Below are 15,773 nucleotides of genomic sequence, written 5' to 3' on the forward strand. Positions count from 1 at the left end.
CATTAAAACATTCAAAGCTTATTACACTAGACAATCATTTGCACACCTGCATGAAGTAATAATAATAATAATATCGTATGGCATTTTTGCCCGGGAGATCCTTTCGGATAGTTCCGGCGCCATTTACATCTTTAACCCTGTTTTAAAACTAGTGCCGATGTACAATAGCCCAGGGCGACCGACGGCTTTACGTGCTCTCCGAGGCACGGTGAGACGGCTCGTGTCATTATTGGAAATTAAAATGGTTTGTCTTTAGCAGGGCTCGAACCCACGTCTACTGGCGTATGAGGCCAGCGTTTATGCCGTTACTCCACGGCCGCTCACTGCATGAAGTTATAAGAACAAACAATGAGCTATCTGGTCCAAGACTTTTGTTAAATGTTTTAGATGCAGTGAATATCATTGGACAATCTTGGAATGAAATTGCACAAAAAAGTGATACAGTAGACGGTACTGTAGACTAGCGCAAAGCTATTCGCCGTGTGCAAGTACTTGGAGGGGATACGAGAAACGATCGTGCGCGAATAGCGGAGAAATCTTGCAACTTTCTTAAATAATTCATTGTCAATTGAAATTGTCAAATTGGCGTATATTTCATATCTACTGTCAATGAAGAAGAAAAATTATATGTTGCTCCACAATATTGATATATGCAATTATTATATAAAAGTAAATTTAAGTACAGTCGAACCCGCTTATTAGAATACCTGTTAAAGGAATATCCCGGTTTAAGGAATAGAAATTTGAGGTCCCACAAACTTTTACTAGGCACATATGATCGGTTATTAGTATATCCCTGTTATAGGAATACTTTTGCTTCGCACGAAGGTTATTTAAATAAGCGGGTTCGACTGTAATTGTATTTTGCTTGTAGTAGTGCATTTTAATAATTAATTTTATTTACTACATACAATTGTTTACCTTTTAATAACATAACCTTAATATTACTTTTTCTTCTTATATTTTTTTGGGCTATGGCCTTGACAATTGCCCAGTAACCAGGACCAACTACAGACTTTTTAATCGGCCGATAGTTTAGTCAGGTTGGGCTGTCCATGATGGGTAAGCCCATAAAACTTTTTTGTCGGCCAAAACTAAATCGGTGTAATGTGCGCATCTGCATACCTCTCTGTACTGATTAAGAAGCCAACTAAACTATCGGCCGATAAAAAGTCTGCAGTCTGCGCGGGCTCTAAAAGTGCGAAAAATGTTGCCGAGTTATGAAACCAGGTGTCGCTTTTCCGAACTCGCACGGTCCCAATGGACAGCTTAAGTCTGACGTCACAAAATTGGGAGGAGCTTATATTGACTCCAAACAATTTTATTTGTAACGTTAAATGGTCATAAGGAATTTTTCATTTATGTGCTTTGTGTGGCAAAATAAGAGTTCATTTAGGTATTTCGTTAAAGAAACGTGTTAATTAAGAGATTTTTATTCGTTTTTGCTCAGGTGGTTTTTATTCCTTAGTGGTTGAAAATAAACATAACCGCAAAACTGTTTACGTTCTAATCATTGCATTAAATTAACTCACCTGGGCAAAAACGAATAAAAATCTCTTAATTGACACGTTTCTTTAACTAAATACCTAAATGAAAAGTCTTATTTTGTCACACAAACCACGTAAACAATAAATTAAAAATTCCTTATGAGTATTTAACATTATAAACAAAATTGTTTGGAGTCAAATATAAGCTCCTCCCAATTTTGTGACGTCAAGACTTAGGATGTCCATACACCTATGTTTACTGTATTTTTAAAATTAAAATAATATTTTTAAAATTGAATAAGTATCTAAGTTATTTTATGATTGATTTATTATTATTATTATTAATTAATTCTGCAGCTCATTTAACTAGTATTATTGATCGGCCTAAGACCACAGTATGTATATAAAATACAGTTCTGACGGGTACTAGCAGTTTTTCAAAAAATGTACCATGGATATGAGATACATCTTTCGTTTACTGCACCTACCAAAAAACCATGGTTTAATTTATACCCGTCTTTTTGTCTGACTGCGCATAAATGTCAACAATTTCAACTTTTACATTTAAATTGTCCTTCAATTGTTTCCTTTCAATTGTCCTTCAAAACTAGTTTTAAATTTTTGTTTCACATTGTGAAAATGTTTTAAATGTTTGCAACTTACGACAAAAATTGGCAACCTCGCATAGATCCTGTTCTTACCCTGTTATAATTCAATGCAAATGTCAATAAATACAACAAAATAGTAATTAGCAAAATTGATTATTTTGGAGAATATCAACCACTATTTCATTATAATCCAGTAATCTAATAAAAATTATGAAATATTCCGCACTAAGATGGTATAAATAAAAGGTTAGTAGAAATATATATTTTTGATTTATAATTAAACGAAATGTTTACATTTGTATAACGGACTCCCCTTGTTAAATAAATTGACTCTAATTGACTCTTCCATATATTTCACGTGTCGTTTAACTATAGAGAAGAATTAATATAACGTCACTTCATCGCTTCAAAAATGTTGTGGCATCTGAAAAAAGTGTGTTATTTTTTTTAATCACTAACACTAAGGTGGAATTAACACTAAGAAAAATTACTGCTCGTGGTTTTGCCATGTTATCTCGTTGGTAAACGAAAACGACCTAAAAATCAAATTGGTCGTAAAAATTGTGAATGTCTCTGTTACAGCTGGTTCACTGTAAAGGACCGCATATTACCCATTAAAATGAACGGAGAGCTATTAAACTGTTGTGAACAGATCTTATTTTGATTTACTTATTACTAAACGGCGTATTTGATTCGCACCTCGTACAAATAGTATAACATGTTACATTGATGAGTCACCCACCCCAATTTCTTGTCAGAGCCTAGTAATGCAGGAGATTGATTCTTGCCTGGTCTCCGAATATTATTCCGTCGTTAACATTAGTATTGTCATGGCACTCATGACACGACATACACTTTTTAATTTAGTTAATATTGAAATTAATCAAAAAGTATAATTACAGTTTATTACCTATATATTTTTAATTGCAGATCACTTTGTCACCTAAAAAAAGAAACTTGTGGACAATTAGTAATCCAAGTACCATCACATCATTGCCGAACTACAGCAGCTTGTAATGAACAATGTGGCGATGATAAAAATTTCGTTTGTGGATCAGACAATAAACTCTATAAAAACGAATGTGAAATGAGACGAAACAATTGCGGGTATGTATGCATGTTAGTTTAATCCTATTAGTAATAGTTTAAGAGCTGTATTGCAACTTATTCCTCATAATAGGTAATCTACAATTCGTGAGTGTGTAAGTAATAGAGCCACGCTTACCTCTACGTAAACTACGATTCTTGAGCCTTTGAGTAATACACTCACACGCACACGTACGACTTATACAGTAAGCGCCATGCCAGTAGACACACGGGTACCTAATTGCTAGCCTTGGGCTAATCCGGCCCGTTTTCACCTGTGACTTTCATGTCTGCCATGTCATGTGACTCTCATGGAACTATTAAAAATAATTGTTTTTCCATACAAGAAATACAATAATTAATAGTATTGTTATTCTGTTTAAAATAACTTTATTCAAACACCAACAATATTACAATACTACTTTTACAACTTTAACACAATGACAATTATAAACTTCAAATACTACTGTTCTATTATAAACTGTCAACTCTCTATGTTTATATTCGGTTTCTATACATTTTGTGACGTTCTAGACGTCACTAGAAATAAAAGTAAACAGTGCAACAACTGAAGGGTCCTGGGCCTCGATTTTTGACCCTTCGCTTCGTTATCGAACGTATTCGTTCCGTATCTGTTTAGTATACGAAGCGAATACGTTCGATAACGAAGCGAACGGTCAAAATCGAGGCCCAGGACTGTATAAGCTCAATGTACCCATGTGTCTAGCATCGAGATTTTCTCTCCAGATTGTCCTTAATCATCATAGTCTGCTTCTACCTCGGAGTTGCATTTCTAGAACTTATCTCGATATAAAGAGGACTAAACCAGAATTGATTATAATAACAATTACCTACGTTTTACGTTTCAATTTCCAATCCGCAAATCGTTTTCAAAAAAAAATTTCAAAAAAAAATTAACGCACCACCTTAAAAATGGGACATTTTTGATGTCTCGTATTTCCTAAACCTGTTGTCCGATTTTAGTAATTTTTTAATATATTATAGATTTATTCTTCAAGAATATCGATATAATAATATTGTTGCTAAACAGATAAGTGTCCTCGTATACCGGGTGTAATAATGATAGTGTGTTTTTTCCTCAAAGTTTGGAACACCCTGTGGAATATTCTAGCGTATGTAGAATATTGAAATTAAAACTCAACTATAGTCTTAGGCTTTCTTAACATTTCTTTGTTAACATTTTGCTTTTTGATTTATTCGCTTACGTAGGATAATAAAAAAGTTAGGTATTTTAACAACTAGCAACGTTATTTATCAATACAGGGTGTTTCTAAATAAGTGCGACAAACTTTAAGGGGTAGTTCTGCATGAAAAAATAATGACCGTTTGCTTTATAAAGATACGTCCACAAATGCTTCGTTTCTGAGATATGGGATGTTGAATTTTTTCTTACCAACTGACGATTTATTTATTGATCTAAAACCGGATGAGATATACAAATGAAATTTAGTAGGTTTTAAGAGGTAGTTATTGCGCATTTATATGACATACAATTAAGAATTTTATATGAATGAAGTAAAAAACAGACGTACTCTCAATCATTTATTGTAACTTCCGACGACCGGTTGCGCTCTCTAAAGTATGCAGAGCATCTTCAGGTCTACGGTTACAAGTCACTAAATGCTACAAATAAAAACCAGAGTTAGAACAATGTCTGGTTGTAAAAGATGCTAAAGATCCATAAGATCAAGCCAATATTGAACAACATGTATAAAAGTAGTTAAGACAGCAGACAAGTACATATGCATGTACAATCGGGGTAATAAACGTACGAAGTAGCTCCAAAGTAGCTCCTTTTGGATACTCAGGAAGTAGCTCCTTGTAACCGAATGTAAGTACGACACGTTATCATTGCATGATTACAGACGGCATACATCTGCATGTGTTTGTGAGCTTGGGGACGTTTATTACCGCCCCCGATTGTACATGCATATGTATTTGTCTGCTGTCTTAACTACTTTTATGTATGTTGTTCAATATTGGCTTGATCTTATGGATCTTTAGCATCTTTTACAACCACACATTATTCTAACTCTGGTTTTTATTTGTAGCATTTAGTGACTTGTAACTGTAGACCTGAAGATGCTCTGCATACTTTAGAGAGCGAAACCGGTCGTCGGAAGTTACAATAAATGATTGAGAGTACGTCTGTTTTTTACTTCATTCAAAATGAACTCTCACATGCAACCCATTCAACATAAGAACTTTATATTCAACATTGGCGTGCATACGGGTCATATTACCCGGTCATATTACGCCATGTCTAGCTCATGACACTATTCAAAATAATTGTTTTTCCATACAAAAACACGTTAATTAATAGTATTGTTACTCTACGTTAAAATAACTACTTAATTCAAAAACCAACAATATTACAATACTTTATAACTTTTACAACTTAACACAATGACTACTATAAACTTCAAATACAACTTTCTATAAACTGTCAAGTTTCTACGTTTATATTGGTTTCTAAACATTTTCTGACGTTCTAGACGTCACTAGAAATAAAAGTAAACAGTGAAACAAATGAAGGGACCAGGGCTGTATTAGCTCAATCTACCCATGTGTCTACTAGCGTGGCGGGTACTGTATATATTATACTTAGTTAAAATTATGTCCAGTTGAAAGTTTATTAAGCCACACTCTGTTGAAAGCGTGCTTGATTTACAAAAACACAGTCTTAGCAAAGTTATTACCCCTAGATAGAACAAACAATATTGCATGCAAAAGATTTAGTTGTCGTAGGGCATAATTAATAAAAACAAAAGTAAGATGCTCTGTAATGATATCTGCATTTTTCGTTTGATCAATAATTAATCAAATTGAATTGTTGCCTCATTTATTATTGTAGCTCAAATAAAAAAATATATTTTTGTTATGTAATGTAAAGGGTTACTGTAAAATAAAAAGGATGTTTGTAACAGTTTATGTAAGAATTCGAATATACAATATATATAATTTATTTAATTTTTATTTATAGGAAACACATATACGTAGTTCCCATGAAACGCTGCATCGCCGGATTCCAATTCAAAGGATGTCAAAAGATTTGCCCAACATACTACGACCCTGTATGTGGTACAGACAACATGACATACAGCAACACATGTTTCTTGGATATTGAAAACTGTCGATCAAGGTCTCTGGTAACTATGAAGAACATGGGAACTTGCGCCGAACCTTTAAACGAAATACCTAAAAATTATCTCTATTAATACTATGCATTTGCGAAAAATGAATAAGTTGTATTCACTATTTTTTGTGAAATCAAACCGTGACGATGTTATTTTTGTAATGTTATAAAAGCAATTTTGAATGACGAAGTGAACTACATTTTTGTCTTCTTTATACTTTTGGTTATGTGACCAATCATATTACATACAGCTACCAGAACGAACCATGGCCCATGAGAAACGCTGTCGTCGGTCGTACGCCCACCTAATCCCTACACAGAGTTTTTCTCATCGGCCATGTTTCGCCGCGGAAGCTGTACACATAATAATTTACCATTGGTTAGAGACATTGACAATGTATAATTTCACAAAGCTCTGTCCAATACAAGATGACATTTATTGCAATTGTCAAAACATAGAGAGAGCTTTGTGAGAGCATAAATATTTATGTTGCTTCTTTATTTCACTTGCGTATCTGCCAATACCATTAAAAATATAAAGATAAACCACTACAATTTATTTATTTTAAGTAGTATATTGTTCCCAGTACATAAATCTCAGAAACAATATTTAAAAATATATATAATATATTTTTTCTAATATATATTAGCCGAAACTATTTTTATCTATTGCTATTAACATTTCAAATCTTCACATTCTTGTCAATTCATCATACGGTCTATATGCCTTATATATTTTTATCTTCCACAATCAATTTACAAGAGGTTACCACATGTTATTCTTGTATTCTAATATTTATATCTTATATGCTCTACAACAGAACCTACCATCTACTATTCCTAATTTCTTGGGTCTATTACTTTATTTTGTACTCCTCTATTTATTTATATATATTTATGTATATATAAAGTATATATTTTAAATGATTATCAGTAAAATTTCTGAGAATATATTATTAATAATAAATTGTTTTAGGATTATCTATGATGAAATTGTTCTTGTAGAATACTGAATTCTTTTAAATATAAGTAGTACAACATACAAATTTATGTTATGTTTTGAAATCAACAGACGATTGATTTAAATCTTAGATTAGATTTGTGTTTTTTGACAATGTGTGGCATTTAAGGGTAAAGGTCTAAAAATACTGGTTATCCAGTGGCAAAAATAAGAGAAAATGTGGTTAAATAAATGTTATAAGAATATACTACACCATAGAATGTATTACACGCTCTTAAAACAGTTTAATTGGATACATACATATTTTGAAACATTTTTTTTTAACATTTATTACTTGTGTTTAAGAGTATTGTATCTCTTTATTAATGGTAAGCAAACTGTTTTCAATATCCTATAAATCCATGAAATCTACAAGAAAAGACATTTAAAGCATTCGAGAAACACAATACAATGTTGGTCAAATGCAACTGATATGGCGCCTTTATCATCTAAGAAATGTACTTACCAAAACCACGTCAAATGGTTTACAGATGAGAGGCGCCAAAAAGAAAGTGAATAAATTTTTTAATCATTTTTTTTTAATCCAGTCAAATATCAATAAATTATGCAACTTCATAATATTTATCCGAAAACTATTTTGGAGACAAAACATGTTGAGTGAGACCGTATTTGGATTATATCTTTCAATAAAATGTACGCATCATAAATATTTGATACTACAAACAATATATAAATATCGTACTGTGGGAAGTCAATAAAGTCAGTATGGCCAAAATTATAGAGGACATACAATCCCAGAATGGCTTCGAAACCTTCGTCAATGCTTATCAGCAGATGATTTGTTACATGACGCGCAAGATTGAGAACAATATCGGCAAATTGTCATGGAAACTATCCAAGCCTAAAATTTGGGAACGGTACTCAAAGAAGACACAACCTCCTGTTTAAAGTGGATAAAGTCCATGGAAGTAGACCGATATACCGACAATATAATAATACCTAAAATACGTTTAGCCGACTTTCATTTTATCAAATCAAGGAATGCAGATAACATTGAGAAGACAAGATCATAGTTCTTAATATTAAATTTATTTAATACCTTTATTATGAAACATGAACTTTTATGTGATAAATGAATAACTACACAGGTCAACAAAAAAATTTTGGTTGAAAACATTTTGACTGAGCTAGCTGATTTTTATCTGCCGAAAGAAAAGCTGGTCTTTTTCTGCGAAGATTCGCTTATAGAGCCTCTCGGTGAAGTGGCCAACAATAGTCCGCCATCATGTTAATGTTCCAGCGGCCCTGGTAGCATTTTTCCATCAATTTAATATCCTGGTGAAAACACTCCTCCTGCTCCACATTAACGTCTCCCAAATTTTCAAAAGTGAGCTAATTTTTTAAAATTTTTTAACATGTTAGTTACAGTAATACCATATCCTATGTTTTTTTGCATCTCTCTCTTTTGTAACAACTTGCTTGAATGATACCCATGCTTATTCCTCAGTTATGGTCATTGTGGTTTCAAAGTTAACGTCAACATCATTTTTCGAATGACGGGTCCTACAAAGACGCCTTCGTCTAGTTTGGCTTTTGAAAGGTTTGGGAACTTTCGGCAGAGATACTTGAAACACGGTCCATCTTTAGGCAATATCTTTACAAACTGTTTCATGAGGCCTAACTTTATATGTAGAGGTGGTAGGAGAATGTTTAGGATCTACAAAGTTTTTGCGGAGAATGCTTATCTCGCCGGGTTTTAAAGACTCCCTCACAGATCAGTTTTTTCTGCATTTCTGCACAATGCTGATCCCTCGCTCTACTGTCCCATTCACACAAGAAAAATGGAAATTTGGTAAAACCACCTTGCTGACCAAGAAGCATATACGTTACTTTTAAATCGCCATGTATCATCCAACCATGAGCAGAACCTCTATTCATAACCTATTCTATGCGGGGCCCAAAATTTATCCTGATCATCAAGTTTGGCTCCAAAATATGAGGAATAAACCTGTTTCACAAAGTCTGTAATGTTTCTTTGGTATATTTTAATAACAAACTCACCACAAATATAACAAAAACTGTCAACAGAGTTCTTACAACCACGATTAGACATCTTACCGAACACTTGTACTGGAAACCAGAAAGTGAGGTTAGGTAAAACAAAACATCAACTGTGAATAGATGGTAGTATATTATGTATTTCAGTAGTATTTCCAACTCTTCTACATCTTAAAGAAAATTTGAAAGATTATTTTCTAATCTGGTTAAAGAAGTGGAATAAGGTATTACGAGACACTCAGAAAGGGCTACAGTTACCAGCAAGTCTTACTATCAGATTAGTTTTTACAAAACTGGGTAAAATAATAGTTCAACTTCAAAATAAAGATACTTATATAAGTAAATATAATAAGTAAATATAAGTAAATAATAAACGCGCTTTATGTTTTAACTCACTATGTTTTAACTCATTATGATTCAACTGATTACCTATTATAAACAAATCTTAATGACTATTAAAGCAAATTATTTGAATTTTTTATTAAACGGGATGGGTGGATATTGGAGACAGTTTATTAGATACATAGTATGTTTCCTCTTGCCTTTTCTGTTTGGCGCTTTTGTCCTACTCGACTTACATTTTTTCAATGACAATGCTTATTTTTCCCAAAGTATTTATTATTCCTTCTTTTGTGCCAAGTTAATTTCTATTATAGATTTTATAAATAATTTTATATTTATCTAGCTTAAGTTATTCGTATTTATTCTAGGTGTAATAATTTATATATGCAGACATGTTGCAAAATTGCCGAACATTATCAAATGAGCTGTGTTCTTGTCTTAGGTATTATTTTGAATACTGTAGTTGACAAATAAAGTAACATATGATTTATTTTTAGTCTTTTATTGATTCCTTAAATTTGATTAATAATATAGTGCCTGCCAAATTATTGCCTTACTTTCCCTGACATGTTTGGAGTAACTTATAAGTAATACTATGTCAAAATGTATAAAAAGTATTTATTTCCTTAGCTAAGCGCTTTCGACAAAATTGTCATCATCAGAGCTAATGGTCAAAGGAAGTTAAAAAACTACCACTACTTAAGGTCATGTGCGTGAGCATCTTAAAAATTTCTAACTGCATTACAATATAATCATATATGCGTATGAACTACTGTTGTTCCCCATGCAACCCCACACAGAAAAAATAGGAAAAAAACATGCAACCCCACACAAACGTTACAAACACATTAAAACTTTCTTCATGGTGTGGGTGTATCACCCAACCATAATGGCCGAAGAGAAATAGCAGACTGACTAATATTAGGTACATAGTCTCACAAATGTATATGTTACAAACACATTAAAACTTTCTTCATGGTGTGGGTGTATCACCCAACCATAATGGCCGAAGAGAAATAGCAGACTGACTAATATTAGGTACATAGTCTCACAAATGTATATGTTACCGGCCAAACCCGATTTTAGGGCAAACTAAGCGCGTTAGGAGAAACTAGTATGGCCTAGGCCAAACTAGTTTATCCTGATATAAATACACACACTTCAGGCCAAACTAGTACGGCCTAGTCTAAACCAATTTAGCCGAGTCGAAAGTAATTTAGTGAACATGTAAGGACTTTTACATGGGTGCAATTCCCAAATCACGTCCCAAAAGGGATGGCAAAAAAAATTATACATCGATATATTGTATCATATTATGATACATCGAATGAAGATATTGATACATGCTATAAATCATTATTCTTGTATAGTTGAGTGGCCGTTGGCCAAAAGCTGATATGTCCACTTTCGATATTTTTCAGAAGAGCAAATTCAAATGTCCACGATGTCCATAAAATATTAGTTTTCGAAATTTCATATTTGGTTTTGAGTTTAATGTTTATACAAATATTTATGTGAGTTGACATAATATAAGAAAAAACTGTAATTTTATGGCCTTCGTGGAAATTTGAATTTGCTCTACTGAAAAGTACCAAAAATTGACATATCTGCCTTTTACAAACGACCACTGAATTAAATAATATAAAAAATAATAAATAATAGGATGAGGTTTTCTCCAAAAATTAAAAGAAAAGATACACTTACGAATAAAATCGAGTACGAATTAATATTGTTTTCACCAATTTTGAAAAAATGTGAAAACGTTGAATTATCCACGTCGGTCTGTCCGTCCGTCTGTCCGTGAACTCAACTCCTCCGTCATTATACCAGGTAGAATGACAAATGGGGTGTCAAATGAAAGCTTATACTCCAAGGATGGTACTAAAGGTGAGAAATTTGACCTAGGCTGTTTGTCCGTCCAACCGCGAATATAACTCAATATTATTGTTTGTTTGTTACGAATAATTATAATTTTAATAAAAATGATTATTTTTCCAAGAACAAAGTATTTTATTAAATTTATTATTTATATTAAGCCATACCAGTTCGCTGAATTACTCTTCTTCTTGGCTTTTTCCCATTATGAGTTTGCCGTTTTCGTCTTCCGTAGCACTCTAGTCTCCCAGTCGCCATCTCTGAGGTCTCTATCTATCATAGCATTTCCTGTGTGAGTTTTCCATCTCACAGCAGGTCTTCCTCTCCGTCTTCCTCCCCGCGGGTCCCAGTCCAGTAATCTTTTCGGCCACCTGTGCTCTGGCATTCTTTGTACATGCCCGTACCATTTCAGGGCTCTACTTTTACTACCAGAACTTTTTTGTAATTGAGCATTCTACTTCTATTCTGTTTCATATTTCCTCTGTTCTTATTCTATCCTACATGGTAATTTGTAGACACCTTCTCATAAACTCCAATTCAACTGTTCGTATTTTATTTCGTATTATGTAATGTTATCAATGGCCATTCTTCCGCTCTTGTAGGGTAATGTTCAGCACTATGCCCTGAAAAATCATTTTTTGTTTTCTCTAGATAGAGTGTTCTTCGATATCACTCCATGGAGTGGTTTCGTGGCTTGTTTTCCCGTACCATTTTCATCTCTATATCTTTCATACAAGTGCCATATCGGTTTATCATTTACCCTAAATACTTAAAAGTCTGACAACTCTTAATAGTGTCTTCTAAACTTACGTTTAAATCAGCAACCAATCTGTAATCAATTATGTACTTTCGACTAGATTAAATTACTATCGATAAACTAGTTTGGCCTGAAGTGTGCGTCTTTATAAATCAGGACAAACTAGTCTGGCCTAGGACAAACTAGTTTGTACTACGCGCGATAGGAGAAACTAGTTTGGCCTAGGCCAAACTAGTTTCTCCTGAAATCGGGTTTGGCCGGTAACATATTATACTCCCACCGAGGATAAAACAGACACAGAAAAAGAAGAATTCTATGAGAAATTAGAACAAACGTATAGAGAATATTCCAATAACGACTTAAAGTTGATTATTGGGGACATGAATGTCAAGGTAGCTCAAAAAGAGATGTACAGACCAACCACAGGACCTTATAGCAAACACGAAGAATGCAATGATAATGGGACGAGACTTAAAAGTTCCGTAGCATCTCTGAACATGACAATCAGTGGTAAAGTTGACACCATCTATCTATCGCCCGTCGGCAAATTCAAACAAAAATGTAACTTGCAGACAGTCTTTTACCACCTTTAGTCCAGACAAATTAATATATGTACATAATATATTTTTACCACTAAAAATGAGATGTTTTAACCAAATATTGCTTCAAATATAATGTGCAGAATAATGTTGAATTACGTTCCGCTAATGAACTTGCTTTTTTGTCCTTAAAAGTAGAAAAAAAGTTTCAATAGTTATATTGCTTAATATCTAAATATAATCGTTTAACAATTTTAACTGTACTAATGCCCAAATATCAGATTTTCAAGTGTTAGACTGATTGATTTACGATGAGTAACCGGATTGTAAAAACACCAGCATGTCCTTATCTGGGACTGGGGACTAGGGCCTGACTTGCAAATTTTTAGTTTAGTTGTATCTTTGCAACGAGCTTGTTTATCGATAGATGTGCATTATTGTGCATTGCTCCAATTTTAAGTTGTGTTGAAATTTTGTTGAGTAGTTATAATAATTGTAGTATTTTTTTGTTGTTTGTTTGAAACTGTCTATGTGTGTATAAAGAAAATGTTTAGACCATGGGAAAAATCACCTACAGTTTTTCGTGCATGGGAGCAAGAGAACCCAAGTAGTAGTAGAGAAAGTGTAGTAGTCAACAATCTTTTAAGTGTAAGTGATACAAAAAACAATGACACTGAGACTGTAACTGTAGAAAAGTGTTTAAGACTTCCAAAGAAAAGGATTGTTTTGAATGAACAATCTAAGAGAATTTGTATGAACGTTTACAAAAATCTTCAAAATGATCCTGAAAATAGTTGTAAAGGCAGTATTATAAGAAAAGCGGCATTTCTAACAGGAATTCCTTATTTTACCATGCGCGACATCGTAAAAAGTGGTGTTAAAAAAGAGAAAGACAAGATCGGATGCTGGAAAACCTAAACAAATTAATATCGTGACTGCTAAATGTTTAAGGAATTTGGTTTACGAGGAATACAAACAAAATGTAATACCAACAATTGACATTATATACACCAAGCTTGTTGCGATGGGAAGAAGCTGCCCTAAAACCACTTTACGTAGACGGCTGAAAAAACTTGGGTTCAAATACAAAATCGTTGATAAACGGGTGGCTATTATGGAAAGTAAGAGGATTGTACACTGGCGTTTAGATTATTTAGAAAAAATTCAAGAATATCGAGACCAACAGCGGACTATATATTATTTAGACGAGACATGGTATGACACGCATGATACCGCTAGCAAGGGTTGGACTGATGGTTCACGTAGGTGCCAGTTGAAAGGCATACCTCCGAATAAAGGTTCCCGGATGATTATTGTGCACTGTGGATCTGCAAATGGTTGGGTGCCAAATGGGTTAATGCTTTGCGGAAAAAAATAGAAAAATGTAGTATAGATTATCATCAGAATATGAATTCTACTATATTCGAAGAGTGGTTTAAAAATACACTACTTCCCAATATAACACCGGGCAGTGTGATAGTTATGGACAATGCAAGCTACCACTCAAGGCTTCTCAAAAAAATTCCTAACAGTTCGTCTTCAAAACAGGAACTAAAAGATTTCCTCTCGGATAATGATTTGTATTTTGAAGACAACTATAATAAGAAACAGTTACTTGAAGTGCTTCGTACCAAAACTTATAAGAAACAATATATATTGGACACTATTGCAATACAACATGGCCATACTGTTTTGAGGTTACCACCTTATTTTTGCATATTCAATCCTATCGAACTTATTTGGGGACAAGTAAAAAAACGGATTCGGAGGAAAAATAGTTTTCCAAAATTTGACGCGAAAGTGGTCGATTTAATTCGATATGAACTATCACAGATTACAAGTGCCGACTGGAAAGTAGCAGCAAACCATGTAGTGAAAGTAGAAGATAAGTACAGAAGACTAGGACAATTTTTTTCAAACAGTGGAAAACTTCTTATTAATCTGGTGGATAGTGACGATGATGAGAGCTCGTCTGCAGGAGAAACATTTTAAACAAGGTACGCTAATATGATGATTATTTCAGTTAAAACAATTCAGTTTTTCATTATAAATTACTAACTTTGTTTAAAACAATATTTTCTTAAATGTAACATACTTTTCCACAGTTTCTTCTATGTACGTCATCGTTAAACGCTAATAGGGCTTTTCAACGCTTCTCATATGTTTCAAGCACTTGTCATAAAATATGTCGTTTAATTTTAATATATCTGCGTCATACGTTATTGGTATATAGTATATAGTATATACCAATAACTATACATACCAAAGACGTATGACGTAGATATATTAAAATTGTATGACATAACAAGTGCCTGAAACAAATGAGAAGCGTTGAAAAGCCCTATAGAAGATGCCGTTGTATCACCTAGTATTTTTTCCGACAGGGTGGTAGAGTGATAATTTTTTTTCCATTTCACTTTTAACCATTTAAAAAACAAAGAAATATAAAGTTTTGTTTGTTTTTCCAAAATCAGATTTTCTGCTTTTTGACTATAATATACACACTAATACATTATTGTTCTTTTATGATATAATACTTGCATCAAAAAATTTGTGTCGGTGAAATAACAAATATCGCGATACGTCCCTGGACATCGGTTACTCGAATTTCATAACATACAAAAATATTTATTATCTGTTTGAATTAGCCGACGGGCGAAATATCGATGGACCCGACTTTACATAGTTCCAATACAAGAGTATACATAAAATGATGTGGACATACCCAGATCAACATACCCAAAATCAGATAGACCACGTACGTCCAGCAGTTTCTCCACAACCAATTCAATTTTTGAAAACGTTAACTTCTGACAGTTTTAAAAAATACAATCATCAAAATAATCTAGGGGACACAAACAAAATGCGAGATTACAGAAGGATTTCAAATAATTTATTTCAAA

The 15,773-nt window shown here is 33.3% G+C and overlaps 2 protein-coding genes across 2 annotated transcripts in view; one reads left to right on the plus strand and one right to left on the minus strand.

The window, feature by feature from the left end:
* Positions 1 to 10,189, plus strand: part of LOC126883229 (agrin) — a 362,103-nt gene extending 351,914 nt beyond the window's left edge. Inside the window, exons 8-9 of the mRNA XM_050648507.1 lie at positions 3,026 to 3,202; positions 6,186 to 10,189. Of these exons, the coding sequence (XP_050504464.1) occupies positions 3,026 to 3,202; positions 6,186 to 6,420 (412 nt within the window). The 3' untranslated portion in view covers positions 6,421 to 10,189. The remainder of the gene's footprint in view (positions 1 to 3,025; positions 3,203 to 6,185) is intronic.
* The window catches only part of LOC126883231 (28S ribosomal protein S11, mitochondrial), a 44,389-nt gene continuing 34,731 nt past the window's right edge, over positions 6,116 to 15,773 (minus strand). The window contains exon 6 of the mRNA XM_050648509.1: positions 6,116 to 6,400. The gene's annotated coding sequence lies outside the window, so the exon portion shown is untranslated. The remainder of the gene's footprint in view (positions 6,401 to 15,773) is intronic.

The sequence above is a fragment of the Diabrotica virgifera genome, chromosome 4, assembly GCF_917563875.1.
Source record: "Diabrotica virgifera virgifera chromosome 4, PGI_DIABVI_V3a".
NCBI classification, from domain to species: Eukaryota; Metazoa; Arthropoda; class Insecta; order Coleoptera; family Chrysomelidae; genus Diabrotica; species Diabrotica virgifera.